Raw genomic sequence first — 20,389 nt, forward strand, 5'->3', positions numbered from 1 at the left:
AGCATTTACCACATTGTAAGTATAAAATATCAATATGAGGTCATGTGTTCCTTGAGAGATGACTGTGTGGGAGAGACATCGGTTCAAGCTCTTTCTTTTTCTCTTTTTTCTTTTTTGTAGAGTTTTTTGTTTTTTTTAATTTGGAGACAGAGTGTCTCTGTAGCCCTGGCTGTCCTGGAACTCATTTTGTAGGTGAGGCTAGCCTGGAAATCAGAGATCTGCCTCTGCCTCCCACGTGCAGGTTTTAAATGTGTGTGCCATCACCACCTGGCTTCCCTTTAAATTCGCCATTTCCTTTTCTTTGCCCCTGCTTTCTATTTTTCACTGTTTTCTTTCTAGACTAGGAATGGGGCCTTGTGTATGGGTTTCTCAGACTCTGGGCTAAACCCTCACTGCTTCATTTTCTTTCATCCCAAATTCTCTCTGGAATAAAGACGGGTATTGTTCATAAATACGGTCATCTTTATAGCATCATTGCATAGTGTAATGCCTGGGATACATCAGAAACTCAAAAATGATCATCAAACACGATTCTAAAATACATAGAGAGCATGGTGGCGTGTGCCCATGGTATCAGGTCCTCGGGTGACGAGAGAATGGGAGTTTGATGCTAGCATAGGTAACACAATGATGCTAGCCTGGGCAGCACAGTGAGACAGACTAAACAACAAACCAACTTAAAAACTATACAGGATAAAAGGAGGGGTTGTACTAAAAAGTGAAGGGCAGTGTCAGATTTATGATGTGATTAGATGTCTTGAGGAACATATAGCAAAAGCCAAAATATTTTTCAGACCTAAATTCAAGTATCAAGAAACTATAAGATAGCATGTGTCTTCCAACTGATGATTCTTATTTAACCTGTTGCTAAATGGTTTGGCTATTGATGGTGATTATATGTTTGGACAGTAAAGCCAGCTTCTATATCCGAACCCTGGCCCTATTTCTTACTAACATGAGTAGCCTGTGATCCCAATCTTGGTGAGGCAGAGACAGGAAGATCCTGGGAGCTTGGCTGGCTAGCCAAACGAGTGAGCTCCAGTTTCAGCGAAAGACCTTGTCTCACAGAAAGAGACCTTTTGTTTCCATGATTGGCTGTGTATACATGCACGATCAAGTATAGACAGACAGACACACAGACACACAGGCAGAAGTACAAGCATGCGCACACATCTTTCTAGAGCTAGAAAGGAGATTTTGCAGCTCATCTGTACTGCTCTTGCAGAGGACCTGACTAATTCCTAGCATCCAAGCCATGTGGCATCTGCACTCACAATGGACACACCTCACACACAACTAAAAATAATAAATCTTTAAGAAGTAAAATCTATAAGGGGTAATGTACTGGCTAGTTTTGTGTGTCAACTGGACACAAACTGGAGTTAACACAGAAAAGGAGCCTCCTTTGAGGAAATGCCTTCATGAGACCCAGCTGTAAGGCATTTTCTCAATTAGTGATCAAGCATGGAGGACCCAGCCCATTGTGGGTGGTGCTGTCCCTGGGCTGGTAACCTTGTGTTCTATAAGAGAGCAAGCTGAGCAAGCCAGGGGAAGCAAGCCAGTAAGACACATCCCTCCATGGCCTCTGCATCAGCTCCTGCTTCCTGACCTGCTTGAGTTCCAGTCCTGACTTCCTTTGGTGATGAACAGCAATGTGGAAGTGTAAGCTGAATAAACCCTTCCTCCCCAACTTGCTTCTTGGTCATGATGTTTGTGCAGGAATAGGAACCATGACTAAGACAGGTAATTAGAGGGAAACTTAGTTTTCTTCTCTTAGTATGAACTTCTTTGTCAGACATGGGAAGCAATTTACTCTGCCTAACAGATTTTGTCATAGGATCAGAAATAGTATACTCTCCACAAATTATATTTTATTTGTTGTGTTTTCATTTTCTTTTGTTTTGTTTTTTCAAGACATATTTTTCTCTGTGTAGCCCTGGCTGTCCTATAACTTATTCTGTAGAGCAGACTGACCTCAAACTAGAGCTCTGCCTGTCTCCTGAGTGCTGGGATTAAAGGTGTGTCAACACTTCCCAGAAATGTGTGTGTGTGTGTGTGTGTGTGTACTCAGGTTCAGTTCCCAGCACCCACATTTGCTTTTTTTTTTTTTTTTTTTTCTTTTTCCGGAGCTAGGGACCTAACAGGGCCTTGCCCTTGCTACAAGTGCTCTACCACTGAGCTAAATCCCCAGCCCCCCCCCATTTGCTTCTTACAACCCTCTGTAACTCCAGTTCCAAAGGGTCAGTAACTCACTTCTTTCTGGCTTCTGTGGGTACCAGGCATGTATGTAGTAATATGCACATATATTTAGGCAAAATATCCACGTTTTTCAAAAAAACCAAAATATTTCAAAAAATGTCATTTACTCTTTATTTGGAGTGGGGTGGGAATGTGTGCAGAGTGGGTATGGAATTCAGAAGAAGACCTAGGGAAATCAGCTCTTCTCCAACTGTGGGTCCCAGGAGTCAGACTCCGGTCATTAAGCTTGGCATGAACTATGAGCTTGGCATGAACCATGAGCTACAGACTGCCAGCTTAAACTCACTGAGCCATCTCACCAGCCTGGCCTGGAACTTTCTATGTAGAGCAGGCTGTCCTCAAAGTCCCTGAATCTTGTCTCTGTATCCCCAGTGCGAATATTACAGACATGAGCTCAAAGATGCCCAGAAGTCATCATTGAAAACATAATTATTGACATGGTAAGGTTTCCAAATATTTACAAAAGCAGGCTACAACATATTCAACAACAAAAAGTTATTTTTCATTAAAGCTGTAGTGGGATGATGTGATGTATTCAAAGACTACATTTTGTACCCCAAGGTCTTGCCCCAAGATGAGCAGATCCTCACTTACAACAACTTTTGTTGTGTAAACCTTGCCCCCCAATTTATCCATGATTGGCTAATAAGGATGCCTATAGCCTGTCGCTAGGCAATAGAGAGGCAGAGGTAGGTGGGGCTTCAGTTCCCAGGCCTGATGTCTGAGGTAGGGACCATGAACGGAAGCAGAGGGAGGAGGAGCAATAAGAGGTTGACATAGGGTAGGTGGATTGTGGGTGCATGGCCATGAACAGCAGCTTGTGGGAGTAAGAGTAGCCAAATGTAACCTGGCAAGTTCTATCTGAGGGTAATTGACAGGGAAGTAGACAAAATGGCTTAGAGGGTTGATATCTGGCCAGCTCTACTGCTTTAAGGCTTATTATAAATATAAAGGTGAGAAAGCTAGGCTGATTCCAAGATAGGCTTCAAATTGGCAGTAGACTAGGTCTAAATCTCTGTTTCCAAGAACTGGGCAATTCCAGGCAAGTCCAGGCTTGAGGCAAGGACAATGGGTCAGCAGCAGTTTCTAGACCTCCCCAGGGAGTTTCCAGCCCCCCACACCCTGGGAATGGAATGTCCATTGTCTTAGTCAAGGTTTTACTGCTGTGAACAGACACCATGACCAAGGTAACTCTTATAAGGACAACATTTAATTGAGGCTAGCTTACAGGTTCAGGGGTTCAGTCCATTATCATCAAGGCAGGAGCATGGCAGCATCCAGGCAGGCATGGTGCAGGAGGAGCTGAGAGTTCTACATCTTCATCTGAGGGCTGCTAGAAGACTACTGGCTTCCAGGCAGCTAGGACTAGGGTATTATAGCCCACGTCCACAGTGACACACCTATTCCAATAGGGCCATACCTAATAGTGGCATTCCCTGGCCCAAGCATATACAAACTGTCATATCGGTAGAGATGGACCCAACAGATTAATATAGAGGTCGCCTACCCTGGAATTCCCTAATGTGCTTTTAAATCAGGCCTGAAAGCTGACTTGGTTGTCTCTCTATCTTGGCAATGGGAGACCCCAGCATGCTGGACTTCTGCAGAATAAAACATTCTTTGGGCTTACATACTGTTTGAGACTGGGGTATCATTCTTCGGCAAATTATGGACCCTTACAAACTACAAACATTTTTATGTCTTTTATTTGGGAACTAAATGATCTAAGTTGGGGTAAATATCAGATAAATATCACCGCGACACATGCAGTATTAACAGGGTCCAGATGAGTCTCCTCCCCGTACAAAAAAACTTCAAGTGTGATCTCAGTATATGTGCAGCAGCCCCACAACATCCGGAGGATAAGTCCCGGGGCATCCTGGACACTCAAGCCCCTTCCGTAGAGCTGCTGCAACGCTGGCATACGATTTATGTGAATGCTCCCAGCATTTAAAACAGGCTCTAGATGGCTTATGGTGTTGAACACAACGTACAATTGTTCTACTGAGATGTTTAGGGAAAGACGATAATGGGGAAAATTCTAACAATCTGTGTGCACTGAAGGCTGATTGTGCAGTGTTTGCACAGACCTAGCTTGGAGCCTTCTGGACTAGCGCCAGCATACTGCAGAAGCATACTGAAGTACCCTAAGCTATTTGTCACTGTTCCTGCTTTGGCTACAGACCACAAGCCACTGTGATCTGGCCTTTGATTTGCTGTAAAGCTGCTGATTCCCAAGCTAATTTAATGGCACAGTTAGTACAATAGTGGAGAGATCCAAAGGAAAGAGAACAAGACGGAGAGGGGTGAGTGCACTCACCTGGCTGAGGCTCTGCCTCCTTTCATACTGAACGGGAATGATGTAGCCTAGAATAGAGAGCTGGTCAATAATGTCCTCCATGATTGCAGACACCCTCAGCACATCTAGAAGGGACAGTGTGTCTATGACTTCTGGGGAGGTCTCTTCTTCTTCCTCTTCTAGCTCTTCTTCTGCAGGTTTAGGTGGCTCTCCTGTCACCGCCATAGTGACCTCTGGTTGGAAAACCTCTGAAAGAGATCCCGTGGTTTCCATCTCTTCCCTAAAGCAGAGAGGGAAGAAAGATTAGATCAGTGGCTGATGTGGAAATAGTACTTACCCTCAAAAACACAGGTAGCATGTGGCCCAGGACCAGCCTTGGCTTGGAGAGGGGTTCTGACAGAAGAGGTGCTTGAGAGCAGCGAAACGCACGACTCAAATGGTGGGTTACAAGCTCACGGCCTGTGTTCTGCTCGAGACAGCTTTCCAAGCAGTTCTCTCTTGTGTTCTTAAAAACTTTCTGGATAACTCATCTCTTGCAGATCAAAACCCCAGTTTATTTTTTTATTTATTTACATATCAACATCAGTCAGTACCCCAGGTTCCCTTTTGATTATCCCAAGAATCAGCATCCCATGACCCCAGCCTCTTGTTTCTTAGGAGACAGCAAGCACATTTCTTTTTAAACATTGCGAAAGAATTCAGAGATCTGTCTGCCTCTGTTAAGTATACTCGATAAATTAGCTGAGTGGGAATCCCTGAAATTACTGTTTCTATCTTGTCTGTGCCTGGACCTCTCTGTCCCAGGCTGACTTTGAACTCAGGAATCTGTCTGCTTTTGCAAGGAAAAAAGAAAAACCTTAGCTGGGTGGGATCTCCTTTGATCATCACTCCCTAAATCTTTTTATTTCCTTCCTCAGTATCTTTCTAACAAGTTGGCTCACATCACAGCTGCCTCTGCTCCTTTAGATCTGTAAAGCTCCTTGTACAATTCATATTGCATCCTTACACTTTATTTACATAGTTGAGAAATTATGTATTTTTAAACTCATGTTTTTAGAGCTCTTTCCACAGCCTTAAGGGCCGTCCTGAAGGTCCTAGCATTTACCATTTTGCTAAGACATAGACACACCCTCAACTCCTGGACTCATGCTGCTTCTCATTATCATGGACATTAACAAGGAAAACATTCCTCAAATGAGGAAAATGAAAATATGTACATTATTATAAGAACTAGCCTTACACCCACAGCAGCCATTGAGGCCCATGCCTGCTGGCCCAGTTCCAGGGGCAGGAACCATGTCATTCCACCCCTACCAAGGCTATGCTGGACTCGGGCACCATGTAGATCAACTCCTATGAACTTCATGTTGTCATATAACATAACTTCTATAAAAGACCAAGGGAGCGGGGTTGCATGGGATTCTGCCAAAGACCCTCTAGTAGGACCAACCAAAGGCAATGTACTAGCTGGGAAAGCCATGCTGTTTGGCTATGCTGATGCATTTGAATTTGAGCCACAATTAACTTGATGGTGCTGAAGGTACCATATTCAGATGTTAATCCTGAGGGCCTCATGAGTACTGAAACAGAACATGTTAGCCAGCCTCTAAGGTGGCCCACACAACTCTTTCTGGTCTTTATATCCTGGTATGGTTTTCCCTACACTGAGTGGGGAAACCTCAAGGATCTGGTGAGAGAGAAAGTGGGATTTCCAGAGCTAGGCGGTAAATAATATGGCCGCTTCTCTCTCACTCAAAAGCCCACTCTCAGGGAAGAGCCTCATCTATCATGAGGACACTTAGAGTGCCCTGGCCAAGTCCAACCTTCTGGTTAACCTTGATTGCATCTAGAACCACCTAGGACATGGCTGTGACGAATTTGTAGACCAGATTACTTGAGAGGGGAAGACTTACCTGACATAGACTGGATTAAAAAAAGAAACCAAGCTGAGCCCTAGCATTCATCTCTCTCTGCTTCCTGACTGTGACCAGTCCTTTCTGCTTTTGTGGCCACACCTACCCCTCCGAGCGTGCCTTTCATGTCTTCCCCAAACTGCTTCTTGTCTGACATTTTGTCCCACAAGTGAGAGAGAACTAACCGGCACAGACCCCAAACCAGAACCGTTTGCTAAGTGCTCCCAAACACCCAACCCACAGCAACTCTGAAAGAAGAAAATGTTTATATTTTAGCTCATTATGTTTGGGGACAGTTCGTTACATTGTTACAGATAAATAATCCACAGAATTCAACAGAGTGCATGCTGCAACAGTACATGGAGAAACAAACTAGAACTTGGAACATACCCTTCCATTCTTCCTCAGTTACTTGTCTCGCCCTCTGAGGTACAGTTATAATTTCACAGGAATGGAGTAACCTATAGTAGAAAAGAAACACTGAGACCAGCTGGAGGGAGTGGTAAATCTTCGTTCCTTTATCCCCATGCTCTTTTAGTAGGAGAAAAAAAATCACGGAACCACAAGAGCTATGATTTACCTCCTTAGGACAGCAGGCTCGTGGAATGCGGGCTCCATGTCTGGTCCACCAAAACAGAAATTATACTCAGTGCGGTCTTTTGCCTCTTATGGCAAATTGTCACCCAACACAACTTTAGTACGCGTCCTTGTATTCTGATTTTGACTGCTAGTCACTCAAGAACAGATTTATTTTTGATTATTTAATTTCTTCTATTATTCTCACCTCTATATTGAATTACACGATTCTGCCCTGCTCTGTCAGAGAACAGAATGTATTGTAACTTGACATAGAACAATCGAGAGCATGTTTGGAAAAACTGTATTTTTTCTAAATTAAATTTTATGCACATTGATATTTTGCTTGAAGTATGGGTGTGTGGGGGTGAACCGGATTTACAGACAGTTGTGAGCTGCCAAGTGGAAGCTGGGAATTGAACCTGGGCCCTCTGGAAGAGCTGTCAGTGCTCTTAACTGATGAATCATCTCTCCGGCCCCAGAAAAACCTACATTAATCCTGGACATTACTTTCATAAGTTATTATTCTTCAAAGCTGGGCATGGTGGGAAAAGTCTGTAGTTACAGTACTTGGAAAGTAGAATGGAATCATGAATCCGAGGCCATCCCTGGCTCAATATAGGGAGTTTGGGGCCAGCCTAAGCTACATAAGAACTTGTCCTTCCTGTTAATGTGTGTGTGTGTGTGTGTGTGTGTGTGTGTGTGTGTGTGTGTGGTGTGCATGCATGCCTGCTTGTCCTTCCATGCAATGTGTGCATACAGCATATTTCCTAGAACTGAAGGTACAGGTAATTGTGAGTGTCCAATGCAGATACTGGGAATCAAACTGAAGACCTCTTTAAAAGCCGTATATGCTCTTAAACATCGAGCCATTTCTCTGGTCCCTGTCTTAAAACAAAACAAAACAACAATAGCAACAAGAACAAGTTGCCTGTACAATCCAGCTCTAGAGTCCGAGGCCATCTTCTGACCCCTGAAAGCACACACGTACATGTGGAGTATGCTAGTATGCATAAAGTTTTTTTAAAAGGAAGTTTTGATCCTCCAACATACCACATGTCTTATCTGCTTGTGGAGGGGGTGGGGAGCAGGAGTGAGATTTTTACTCTGTAGCTCAGGATATCCTTGTACATATTATATATCTCATACTGGCCTGAAACAGAGCAATCTTCATACTTCGGCCTTCAAAGTGCAAAGATTACAGACACAAGAGCCAACATGCCCACCTTGCCCATCCCCCACTCCCCATCTCCCCGAGGAATAGGCTGCAAGACGGCATTTATTTACTGCTGTGCCCTCCAAGTCTACACCATTCTTGGTAGTGGTAGTCATTCAGTAAATTACTCTCTGAATAAATGAATGGATCCGTCAGTCTCCCTTAATTAATACACAAGTTAGGAAATGTAAATCTAAGTCTATTAAATTCATCTTCATCGGCCAAATCAGGCAAAGGATAGAGGAACGAATATATCCATCTCTCATTTCCGCACACCCTCTCCCTTTTTTCAGATGGGATCTTATGTCGCTCAGGCTGATTGGCACTCCGTATGTAGCAGATGGTTTCTGAAGTTCTGTTCTCCTGCTTGCACAACCTGATTACTGGCAAGCACCGAGACCCCCGATTTGCCTCATAGGTGCTTGTTGCTGTTAAGATGGGGCCTTGCTATGTAACTCAGCCTAGCCTCGAATTTGTGATGTGATCCTCCTACCTCAGTCTCAGGAATGAACGCTGAGGTTAACGGGCAAGGGCCACCTGCCCTGTTTGTTAATTGAAAGATGAAAGATGAGAGAAAAGAAAAGAACAGGAAGGTAGCGTTCCTCCTGCCTTCATGCTCCAGGTTTTGCTCTCTTCAATAGTAGGATCCCAGGCTCCATTCTAGCAAGAGGAGAAAACACTCAACTTTTCCTCACCTCTCTCCCAGCCGGGTTGGAGGCGGGAACCAAACTAATGAGTAGCTATGGCAACGTGACGCGCAGGCTTTTTTTTTTTTTGTAGGACCCTTGACTCCTTCTTAGTCGACTACAATTTTGCCTTTCTTTGTTCCTAAATAATACGTGTTGCCGCTTACACAGACGAAGAGGCGTGACAAAAAAAGTAAAGTCTTTGAGAGCGGCTTGGATGAATCGAGCCTCTCTCTGACTTTTGCTTTCTGGCCGAGCACAAGCGGCCTAAGCGTGGAGAGGGGCGGAGCATGCATCCCACAAGGCCGCGCGGCGGGGCTTGCCTTCCTCTTTCCGCCATCTTGGCGTCTTTGGAGGTGAGGGGGAGTTTCTGCTGCTGAACTTTGAGGGCAGATTTCTAGGTTGGGTTTAGTTCCATCCCTCCCCGAGGCAACCCCGCATCTGGGAGAATCTGACCGCCTGAGATTTCTGGGGGTTCCAGGAACATGGAGGGCGGGATGGAGGAGATGACGGACTGATGGTGTTGAGGCCCCGACCGGAGGAGAAATCGCTGGTCTCGGTTGATCTCCGGCTCCGGAGGAGGGAATGGGTGCTTTTCCCGGTCTTGCTTGCCCAGGAAGCGGTGGTCCCTATGAGCTGGTCTCCCCGCACAGACCTGGACTTTGCATGTGTTACCTGTTGTGTTATGTGCTGATTGAGGCGTGAGTTTGCCTCCGGGTTCCTTATGGGGTTCTAGAAGTTAAGACTTTGGTGAGTCGTCCTGCCACCTAGCGCTTGCCCACGTTTCCGTGCAGTTAGTTGCCATTCGTTGTCAGAGTATTTAGCCAGGCTCTGCTTCTGTAGGTGGCATGGCATAGGTAAGAGTTCCACATACTTGAGATGCTAACGCGCCGAGGGGTAATGACAGGAAACGTGCTGCATGGCTTTTAATCGAGCTCTCGTTTCTTTGCAGGCCTGCTGGGAACAGGACTTCTAAAAAAACAAGTATGTCTGGAAGGTACGCGATTTCACTATAGGATTTTCCTACTTCTATTTTTTTTTATATTAAACGTGAAACCCAAGTTTAATGCGGGAGGGGAACTAGATATCTGTTGTTGAAAGCTGGGGTAGGAGTTAATCAAAACAAATCGTGGTCATTTGCTAAAAGTTAAATGAAAAGTTGTGATTGGATAGTCCTAATGTCTCTTTATGTCTTAGGCTGTGGTGCAAGGCCATTTTTGCTGGCTACAAGCGAGGCCTCCGGAACCAAAGAGAGCACACGGCTCTTCTTAAAATTGAAGGTGTTTATGCCCGAGATGAAACTGAGTTCTACTTAGGCAAGAGGTGTGCTTATGTGTACAAAGCAAAAAAGTAAGTATGTTTCTATGCCTTTTCTTAGTTGGTTTCTCTCTTTTTTTTTTTTTTTTGACTAAAAAGGTAGGGTGTTAGTGAAAATCGATGCTGGCTGTTGAGCCTTCTTAGAGGAACTCTAAGGAAATTAGAGAAGGAATCCTTTGTTGGTATTGAATATGTATGTATCCTTGGCTCTTAGAAAAATTACAAGTGTAGAAAGTCCCGGTGTAGGGGTTGGGGATTTAGCTCAGCGGTTGCTTGCCTAGCCAGCGCAAGGCCCTGGGTTCGGTCCCCAGCTCCGAAAAAAAAAAAAAGAAAAAGAAAAGAAAGTTCCGGTGTTCAGTCCCCAACATGGTTAAAAAGAAAGATTACAGCTGTTGATACCTTTTCTTTTTTTTTTTTTTTTTCCTTTTAAAGGGCTTGTATAATGCCTTCCAATGTATCTTGATTCATTTTCATTCCTAAACATGACAATTACTAGAACAGATTTTTGTTACTGTATAATTTCTGTGAATTCTCACATCTATATGGGATTAGATGATTCTGCCCTGCTCTATCAGAAAACAATTGATTGCTTTATGTAGAACAATTGAGGTTACATTTGAGAAAACTTTTTATAAAAAAATTAAGTTAATTTTATGTACATTGGTATTTTGGGTTTTTTCTTTGTATATCTGTGAGGGTGCCAGATTCCTTGGAACCAGATATTTTGGTGAGGTGCGGGCTGTGTGTTTTTTTTGTTTTTGTTTTTTTTTTTAATTCTTTTTTTCGGAGCTGGGGACCGAACCCAGGGCCTTGCGCTTCCTAGGCAAGCGCTCTACCACTGAGCCAAATCCCCAACCCCAGGGCTGTGTGTTTTAAGGCGGGTACTACATTGGCTCTCTGGTCCCTCTTCCTACTGGGAATTGAACATAAGGCCATATGCCAATTGGGCCTCATATACATTGTCAGGTCATGAGCATGTTCATGAGTCTTACGAGCCAGCATTCGGGAGGCAGACCTGAGTAGGGGTCATGTCTCAGTTTCAGGCTAGTTGAGACCTCGGTGGTTTGTTTCGTTCCATTATTCTCATCTTTCAAGTCCTCATTTTGCAGCTGTCATCCCAAGTAGGCTTCATCACTGTCTTTCCGAGTTAACTCTTACGTCTTTAGCAGTCATAGTCTTATGTATATGAACTGTTGAATGAATGTTGTTGCATTCCCCCACCCCCCAATTTCTCAAGGTGTTCTGTGTGGAAAGTAGAGGTGGAAGCCACCAGATCCTAGGAAATGTCAGATTGGTGTTTGACCTCATGCTTCTTATGTCTTTTTAAACCAGCAATACAGTGACTCCTGGAGGCAAACCAAACAAAACCAGAGTGATCTGGGGAAAAGTAACTCGGGCCCATGGAAACAGTGGCATGGTTCGTGCCAAATTCCGAAGCAACCTTCCTGCAAAAGCCATTGGACACAGAATCCGTGTGGTAAGTACTAGTTGCAAAATAAATGGCTCTTTTGATCCTTCCTTCCATCCTCTAAAGACTTGTGAGTGTACAAGTCCTGAGTATAAAACCAGTTCCATAATTGGTGACTTACGTGAAAAATACAGAACCCCCTGACCGGGCAGGGTAAAGCAGGTGAGGGAGCGCGGGCAGTGTGCAAATGAATGATACTTAAGTTTCAGTTGTCATTAAAGCATCCTGAGAGCATGAATACTTGGACAGGATTTATGTGTGCCTTTGAGACAGTCTCACTGTGTAGCCCTGGTTGGCCTGGAACTTGTTATGTACACAAGGCTGATATTTTAATTTGAGGCAGGTTCTCACAAAGTTGTTAAGGCTGGCCTTGAACTTGAAAGTCCTCCTGCCTTAGCCTTCTAAATCGTTGGGATTTCAGGCCAGTGCTACCAGGCCCATCTTATGCTATACCTGTTGGGGAGTTCTGAGGAATGTTATGTTTTGTTCGTGTCTACCATCTCAGTACTGCCAGAGTAGATAGAGACTTTATCATGTACTTAGAAAGCATGCTCATGCCAGGTTTCAGGACTTTGGCTCATGTCTTGGACATACTGTGTTGAGATTTTTGTTTGGGTCCATTTATAGTATACTCTAATGGTGGGAATGTTGGATCAGTGCCACCGTACCTGACTTGCATTTTAGGGCTGTTATTTTACATTTACGTATATGTTTGTAAACACACATGGCACAGCAGTCTATGAAGGTCAAAGGGCAGTTTGTAGGCGTCAGCTCATCCACTATAGCATTTGCAGGAAATCAGGCGTGGTGGCTGGTGCCTGTGTCCACTCAGCCCTTTCACCATCCCTTAAGTTGTGTTTTGGTCTGAGTACTGATTTGGGGGCTGGGGTTGATAGGTCAATTAGGTGGCCTGACTAGTTAGCATTCATAATCCTTGGGCTTAGGTACTGGGAGGGGGGCGGAATGGTGAGTTCTTGGGACTGGGGAGATGGTTCCGTTGGTGAAATGCTTGCTGCACGAGAATAAGATCTGTTTTTTCCCCAGCAGTCACATAAAAAATTTAGGCACAGTAGTGTCGGTGTCTGTAATCCTAGCCCTGGGGAAACGGGAGAACCTGGTGCTGTGGGACAGTCAGTGAGCTCTGGGTTCATTCAGAGAGAAACCTTTCCATCTCACAATGAAATGATCAGCTGCTGAGAATGTACCTGCCACACACTGATGAACATGTACAAAACGAGTGTTGAGTCAAGGCCAAATGCTGGGCAAATGCTTCCTGTCAGGATAAAATCACCGGGTGCATTTTAGGATGGGTGATGTGGTAATGGAATATTTATCATTCACCTAATGTTACTATGTTTTTCTTTTTCCCCAGATGCTGTACCCATCCCGGATTTAAACTAATGGAGAGTAAATAAATAAAAGTAGATTTGTGCTCTTGTATTTTTTTCACATCTGTCCTAAATTGAGTTTCTCTGTTAAGGTGGTTGGGGTGTACAGCATCTTTGGAGTGCAAGGAACTTCTATGTAATAATATTAGACAAAACGTTTTGCTGGGTGAGGTGGCCTATACCTTCAGTGCCAATACTCAGGCCTGCCAGGACTGTAGTGAGAGCCTGTCTCAGACCAAGTTTTATGTTCCTTAATGCTGGGGCATAACAGGGCTAGATGAATAGCCTATAGGAGAGATTTCCGTTCTAGATTTTTAGTGAAAGAAGCATTAAATTGTTTTAGGCCTGGGGTAGAACTCACTGAACCACTTAGCTATAGTGCTCTGGTTTGGGGTGCTGTGGGTGTGAGGCGAGGCACCATATGGTACATACGTGCTCTCCATACAAATCCAGAAGCTCAGGGAGGGAGTTGGGAAGAATTTGAATGGTGCATGTCTTGGTGTTTGTTGCCTTTTAGATAAACGGGTGGTGGTGGTGGTGGTGATCTGGGATTGGTCAGGTGAAGTAATGTATCCTGAAAAGGTCCGACTGGTACTTTTTTTTCCTAACTTGGAAAACTGCCCTTGAAAATGGCTTTGATTTTAATACATAGTGTCAGAGTTGATAATAGCGTATTTATAAAAGTATTCAGGGCTCTCAAACACTTGTTAAATTTCAGGATATCCTGGAAATCAGGCATATTTAGATTGCTTAGCAAGTCCTTTTATTAACCAGTTTATACTGGACTGTGCTACAGAGCCTGAGCTATTAATGGTGCTGGGACTAGATAGGGGGGAAAGACCCTTATCAGAGGGTACAGGGCAGTTCCCAGAAAGATTGGTTAATTCAAAGTGAAGTTGACATTTCTGCAAGTTCTTGTAGAAGTGTGTGCTCATTTCTCTGCTCAGTTGAGAGTGGTCTCTAAAGCAAAGGAGTATAATCAACTTTTGCGGCCTAGGCTAGATCACTAGATCCCTAGTGTACTTGACATTGGCGTCTCTTTAGTGGTGTCAGTCTTGAATTTATTCCAATGTAAATGATTTTCCCCAAAAGCCAAAGCAACTTGTGTCAGTTGCGATGTGGTCGGCAGAGAAAGGGTCCGAAAAGTACAGAGTGGAAGAGCTTTGAACAGACTTAATGAGGCAAGGCGCGAAGGGAGCATCACAAGGGGTCTTAGGTGTTCCGCTGAGAATGTCCCATTATAGTTACCAAAATTAACAGGTTTAAAAACATTAGGATTTATCTTGACAAACCACTATAAACTGAAATCAGGTGGGGTTTGCAGTTTTAATTTTGAGAACTGAAATAGAGTGGACTTCTTAAGTGCTGCTCTGAACTTAGTTTCTAAAGTTTCCTCTTGAAAGCAGTTATGAATGTTAGAGAAATGGGGGTGGGGTGGAGGCTTTGGTGGCTGAACAGGTATTTTTATAAAGTTGAGCCAATGTTGGGAAGAATTAGGTATTTGCATTTGAACGTCTTTTAAGGGGTAAGGAATGACTTACACATGTCTGGGAAGTGAGCTTTGGGCTATCCAACTTTTTCGGGGTTAGTGGGTAGACAAGCTGTCACATGAGTACCATACATAACCCTAGCTGGTTGTATAAGTAGCTTTGGTAGTTAATCGATGGTGCTGGAGTGGACTGAAAGGGATCTGGTTCACTGGACTACTGTAAACCTTGGGCCGAGTGCCTGGCAGCTGGCCCTTACGCTGCCACTGAATGAAGTGGGACCAGCGGCTTCTGAGCACGCCACCCCCTACGCCCACTCTTCGCTAATCCCCGCTAGCCCAGAGTTCCCACAGTTCAGTTCACGTGGGCCGCCCGGCGGCGCTCATTGGCCAGCTCTGCGCGTCGTCGCGGTCGCCGCTGCCCTCGTCCTCCGCCGGACCCGGCGTGATGCCGGCCAATGGCGAGGCGGCTGAGGGCCCGCCACCTGTCCGCGGCAAGGGCGGGCTGCAGCGGGGAGGCGTCGCACTCCATGGTAACGACGCCGGCCCGAAGATGGCGGCCGCTGGGTCTGGAGGAGCGGGCGGCCCGGGACCAGGGCCGCGAGGCCGCTGGGGCGGCTGCCTGTGGGTGCGAGGCGTCCTGCTCGTGCTGGGCGGGCTCCCGGCCGGCGCCGCGGCTGCTCCAGTCTCCCTGGGCACTTCGCCTCCGTGTCGGCATCACGTCCTTTCGGACACTGAGGTAGGGCGAAGCGGGGCGCGACCGGGCCGGGCGAGGGAGTGGCTGGAGTAACGTAGAGGGTGTGGCGTCCCGGGCGGCGACTGCAGGTGCTCTGCAGGAGAAAGCCCTGGCTGGACCCGCCGGACCCGCCATCAGCCGCTGCTGCACGCAGAGCAGCTGAGTTAGGCACTTGTCCCCTCCCATTCCGCTCAGGCAGTAGTCCCACAAACTTGGGCGAGCATCAGAATAACCGAAGCGCTTGTTAAAACAGATTGCCGCCCCGCTCCCCCACTTTCTGACTCAGGAGCTCTGGCATGCATCCCCACAGTTCAGATTCCTAGATACTGACGCTGCTTACTCAAGCACCACACCGAGAACCACTTAACTGAAGACTTGAGAAGCAGTTGATGGGAGAACCAGACAGAACTGTTGGAAGGCTACTGAGAAGACTCAGGAGGCTACTGAGGAGACCAAAGTTCAGGATTTGTTTTCTAGTTATTTATCACTTTGTTGCCTTTATCCCATCCTCTTAGCCCCCGTAAAGTCTACTTCTCCTTCCACCTTGATTCTCTCCCAGTCTAAATTCTTTTAGTCTCTGTTCAACCCTCAACCTAAGATCTGCCTACCAAAACCACCCCAGTAGAATGTTCTTTGCATTTCCTTAGGAGGCCTTATCTACCCTGTATTTTGGCATTTAACCAGGTTCTATTCTGCAGTACACACAGCTTGCAGAACCTGCCCTGCAGTGTAATTTAGTTGTAAGATTCCTTGAGATGACATTTGTGCTATACTGAGTCCTTCACTCAGAGGTGGCCCTCTAGTTACTAATATTCAGTGAGTAGCCAAGAGACAGTATCAAGGAAGCTTTGCTGGGTGGGTGGTGGTGGAACAGGCCTTTAGTGCCAGCTCTCGAATCTCTTGAGCTCCAGGTCTGCCTGGTCTACAGAGCGAGTTCCAGGACAGCCAGGGGGCTACACAGAGAAACCCTGACTTGTAAAATTAAAATTAATTAATTAATTAATTAATTAAAAAATAAAGCCTTATCTAGAAAATCATTTCAGTCAGCTAGCCTGGGACTCGCTATGTAGCCCAAGCTGGTTTCTAAGTTGCACTGAATAACATCTCTAAATGCTCTCTGATGGTTTTGTTGTCTCCTCCATACTTCTTCCTTTAAGATTGTAGTCCAGACTAGCCTTGAACTTACTGTGTAGCTCAGACTGGCCTGATGTTCAAGATCCTCCTGCCTCAGTTTCCAGAGTGCTGGGGTTGTAGAAGTGTGACATCACTTCTGGTGCTGCTCATCCTTTATCCTCTCCAGTGAGCCTTTCATTTAGTTGGTGTTCTTCTAACACACACACACACGCACGCACGCACGCACGCACGCACGCACGCACGCATGCACGCACGCACGCACACACACACACACACACACACACACACACACACACACACACACGCCTCCTCCTCCTCTGGTTCTTTCTGCTAGCCTTCCTCGCCATCTTGTTAGAGCCCCATTTCCCCGTAAGCCCTGTGAGCACATGACACTTGCATTAAGGGAGATGCTTTGATTCAGGTCCTCAGAGGTAGTTTCTGCTTGCTGCTCTTTCCCTCAGCCCAGATCCCATTCTTCTGCTGGGTCTCAGGACAGTCAAGTTTGCATTAGGTAATGGCCACTGTGAGCCTCCCCATACAGTCCCCGTCACCTTGTGCTCCAGTAAGATCTGAACATTTCCACTCATCAAGCCCGCATGGCTCTGCGTTCTGCCTCCTGCACAGAACCAGAATGGGACAGGTCCTGAGGGAAAAGGAGCCTTACAAGTCAGAGGCACAGTTCCTGTCAAGCTGTGTCTCTTTCTCCTCTAGTGTCTTCAAATAGGATTCTTTACTTTGTTTTCTGAATCAGGGTCTCATGCAGCCTGGACTGGCCCAGAACTCACTCTGTAGCCTCTGCCTGCCTTTATCTTCCAAGTGTTGGGGTTATAGGGCTGGACTACCACATTGGGCTTCAAGTAGGATTGGTTTAAAATAGTTCCTCCAAACCTGATAATTATTCTTTACCATTTCATTTCTAGAAGCCAGCAGTTCCACGTGTATATGTTAGTGCTAAGCTCTGTGCTCTGGATTCTGCAGTCTGAATGTGATCTATTGTGTATGAAAGTCAGAGGGAGAATAATCTCTGTTTCTCTTAACTTTTCTCAAGTAGCCCCTTTCCATGGCATAGCCTCTCCTTCGTCTGACCCTCTAAACCTGACTTCCGTGCCTTCTGCCCGTGACCTTGATTCACTTTGATAGGAATTACTGGACTCCATAGTCTTCACAACTCAAGGCAATGGAGGTTTCCTACTTGCATCCAAGTGCCTGCTACAGTGCCTGGCATACGAGGACATCCAGTATACATTTAAATTAATGGGTGCAGTGTGCGGCTGTAGTTCACTGACAGGGCGCGTGACTCAAAGCCCTGGGTTAGCCACAGCTAAGCACACCAAAGCCACAGGGCACGGTCACCTGTTAGGTGAGGGGAGACTGCAGGTAGGCCGTCGGGCCACAGTACACAGTGTAGAAAACTCCACATCATCGTGCCTTGTTAGATCAGCAGCATGCAAGGTAGCCATTTTTCTACAAAATAAGTAATCCTACTTTTGTTAAATATTCAGAAATATGAAATGTAAGAAAAATAAGAATGGGAGCAATTATTCACTGTTAGAGTTATGCATAGCCTACTATTAATTTAGCTAAAGCTTTTTTCTTTTTTCTGTGCTTCATGAGTTGGTCATCCTGAGCCTGGTGGTGGTACATGCTTTTAATCCCAGCAGGCAAATTTCTGTGAGTTTAAGGCCAGCCTGGTCTACAGAATGAGCTCTAGGACATCCAGGCTACACAGGGAAATCCTACCCCCCCCCCTCTCTCTAAAAAAAAAAAAAAATCATGTAAATGACAACTGGGGAAAAAAGTAAATGAAGTAATCTCTTGTAAGAAGGATTTTCTTGGGGGTGAGAGATGGCTCAGTGGTTAAGAGCACTGACTGTTCTTCCTTCCAGAGGTCCTGAGTTCAAATCCCAGCAACCACGTGGTGGCTTACAACCATCTGTAATGGGATCTGATGCCCTCCTCTGGTGTGTCTGAGAACAGCTACAGTGTACCTATATATAATAAATAAATCTTTTTTAAAAAAGAGTAACTTAAGGTCCTATTAGGACTGGAGTAGTAGCTCCTTTGGTAAAGTGCATTTTCTTTAAGTCCTGAGGACCTGACTTAGGTGTCCTTGAACTCAGGTTAAAAAAATCAAAATAATAAAGCCGGGGTGGGGGGGGGGGGGTAGCTGAACGCCTATCATCCCAGGCCTCAGAGCAGAGGCAGGTGAATCTCTGTGAATTCAAAGCCAGCCTGGTCTACAGAGTAAATTCTAGGACAGCCAGGGCTACACAGAGAAAGCTTGTCTTGAAAAAACAAAATGAAAAATAAAACTGACTGAATGTAAAGGTCTGTACTTAAATCCTAGCCAGGGAGAAGCAGAGACAGGAAGAGTCCTGGGGTTCACTGGCCAAACAGAGCCTGTTTGGCCACTCCCTAGCCCATGAAAGGCCCAGTCTCTAAAGACAAGGTGGGTGGCGTTTGCCTACACACAAACACATACTCACGAACACACACTCACACACCAGACACTGTGCCCAACACACACTCACATGCACACACAAACACACTCTCACACACCAGACACTGTGCCCAACACACACTCACATGCACACACAAACACACTCTCACACACCAGACACTGTGCCCAACACACACTCACATGCACACACAAACACACTCTCACACACCAGACACTGTGCCCAACACACACTCACATGTACACACAAACACACTCTCACACACTCTTACGCTGTAGGTCTCCTGTCATTTTATCTTTTTGAGACAAAGTCCAACCGTTCACTGTGTAACTCTGGCTGGCCTTGAACTCCCCGGTGCTGGGATTAATGGTGTGAGCTGCTTGATCAGCCTCTCTTGTCAGTTTCTAAAGACCTGAAGTCAGCGAAACTAGAATCCGTATGACAGACTACAAAGACTTCTCAAAGCCCAAGCCTTTTTGGCAGCTGGGTTGCTATAAAGTGCTTATTTCTCCGGCGATAACTTTTTCTTGGGGAACTTTTGGGGTTCAGGAATGCTAACATCATATAATAAGGTAAGGGACTTTTAGAGGAGTGCCACTTAAAATGTAGTTCATTAATTTTATTTAGGTCTCAATTGGGCAATTTAATGAACACACGTTATTATATTTAAATTCTACTTGAAGAAAGAAAAATGTCATAGCAACTTTTAAAAAAAGATTTCTCAAACTATGCATTCTTCTAGGTCATAAATAAGGTCCATCTTAAGACAAGTCATGTCACAAAGAGAGATGCGGATGGGCATTTACGAATCAAGACTATCTATGATCAGAGCATTGAAGAGTAAGTTTGCTGTTCTTGCGTTCCCTTGTGTTTATTTTTTGTTTGTTTTTGACATCTTCCAGTGCTGCCCAAGCTGTTGCCTTGGCCAGCCTCAGACTCAGTCACTGCCTCAGCCTGGTCGTCTCCTTCTATTGTCAATCTAAGTATTAAAGTTATTTTCAGGGGCTGGAGAGATGGCTCAGCGGTTAAGAGCACTGACTGCTCTTCCAGAGGTCCTGAGTTCAATTCCCAGCAACCACATGGTGGCTCACAACCATCTGTAATGGGATCCGATGCCCTCTTCTGGTGTGTCTGAAATAAATAAAAAGACCTTTTAAAGTTATTTTCATGGTTATCTAACACAATATCCATAGGTGGAACTAGAGAGGAGCTGGCATAACTTTAACACAGGACTGAGTCGAGATTGCCTTGTATTCCAAAAGGGTATAAGTCTGCTGATCATGAATAATTTAAAGAGAGCCAGTGTGGCCTTACTTGACTGCAGCCATAGCAGACCTGGAAGACACTTGTCAGCAAGCATTCAGAGGAAACAAGAGGAGCGCATGCGTAAACTCTAATGACGAAGTTTATAGAATGATTGACTGAGTAGAGAGTATGGAGTCTAATTGGTAT

General features: G+C 45.3%; 3 protein-coding genes across 5 annotated transcripts in view; 2 read left to right on the forward strand and 1 right to left on the reverse strand.

Annotated features, from left to right (window-relative positions):
• Positions 1-8,974, reverse strand: part of Iqcg (IQ motif containing G) — a 36,929-nt gene extending 27,955 nt beyond the window's left edge. Inside the window, exons 1-3 of the mRNA XM_032900129.1 lie at positions 8,757-8,974; positions 6,862-6,932; positions 4,580-4,838 (exon numbers count right to left, since the gene is read on the reverse strand). Of these exons, the coding sequence (XP_032756020.1) occupies positions 4,580-4,838; positions 6,862-6,869 (267 nt within the window). The 5' untranslated portion in view covers positions 6,870-6,932; positions 8,757-8,974. The remainder of the gene's footprint in view (positions 1-4,579; positions 4,839-6,861; positions 6,933-8,756) is intronic.
• Positions 8,975-9,239: 265 nt separating this feature from the next.
• LOC116898788 (60S ribosomal protein L35a) lies at positions 9,240-13,183 on the forward strand. 3 transcript variants are annotated; one of them, XM_032900131.1, is made up of 5 exons: positions 9,240-9,305; positions 9,902-9,946; positions 10,147-10,299; positions 11,599-11,743; positions 13,107-13,183. In XM_032900131.1, the coding sequence occupies exons 2-5, from the start codon at positions 9,936-9,938 to the stop codon at positions 13,128-13,130; spliced, it is 333 nt and encodes a 110-aa protein (XP_032756022.1). In that variant the 5' UTR covers positions 9,240-9,305; positions 9,902-9,935; the 3' UTR covers positions 13,131-13,183. The 3 variants fall into 3 exon arrangements, with proteins under 3 accessions (XP_032756022.1, XP_032756021.1, XP_032756023.1); XM_032900130.1 differs by having other exon boundaries at positions 9,296-9,351; XM_032900132.1 differs by lacking the exon at positions 9,240-9,305 and adding an exon at positions 9,386-9,538.
• Positions 13,184-15,056: 1,873 nt separating this feature from the next.
• Lmln (leishmanolysin like peptidase) overlaps positions 15,057-20,389 on the forward strand; it is a 58,029-nt gene continuing 52,696 nt past the window's right edge. The window contains exons 1-2 of the mRNA XM_032900133.1: positions 15,057-15,347; positions 19,680-19,777. Coding sequence (XP_032756024.1) covers positions 15,057-15,347; positions 19,680-19,777 — 389 coding nt within the window. The remainder of the gene's footprint in view (positions 15,348-19,679; positions 19,778-20,389) is intronic.

Source organism: Rattus rattus, chromosome 4 (genome assembly GCF_011064425.1).
Source record: "Rattus rattus isolate New Zealand chromosome 4, Rrattus_CSIRO_v1, whole genome shotgun sequence".
NCBI classification, from domain to species: Eukaryota; Metazoa; Chordata; class Mammalia; order Rodentia; family Muridae; genus Rattus; species Rattus rattus.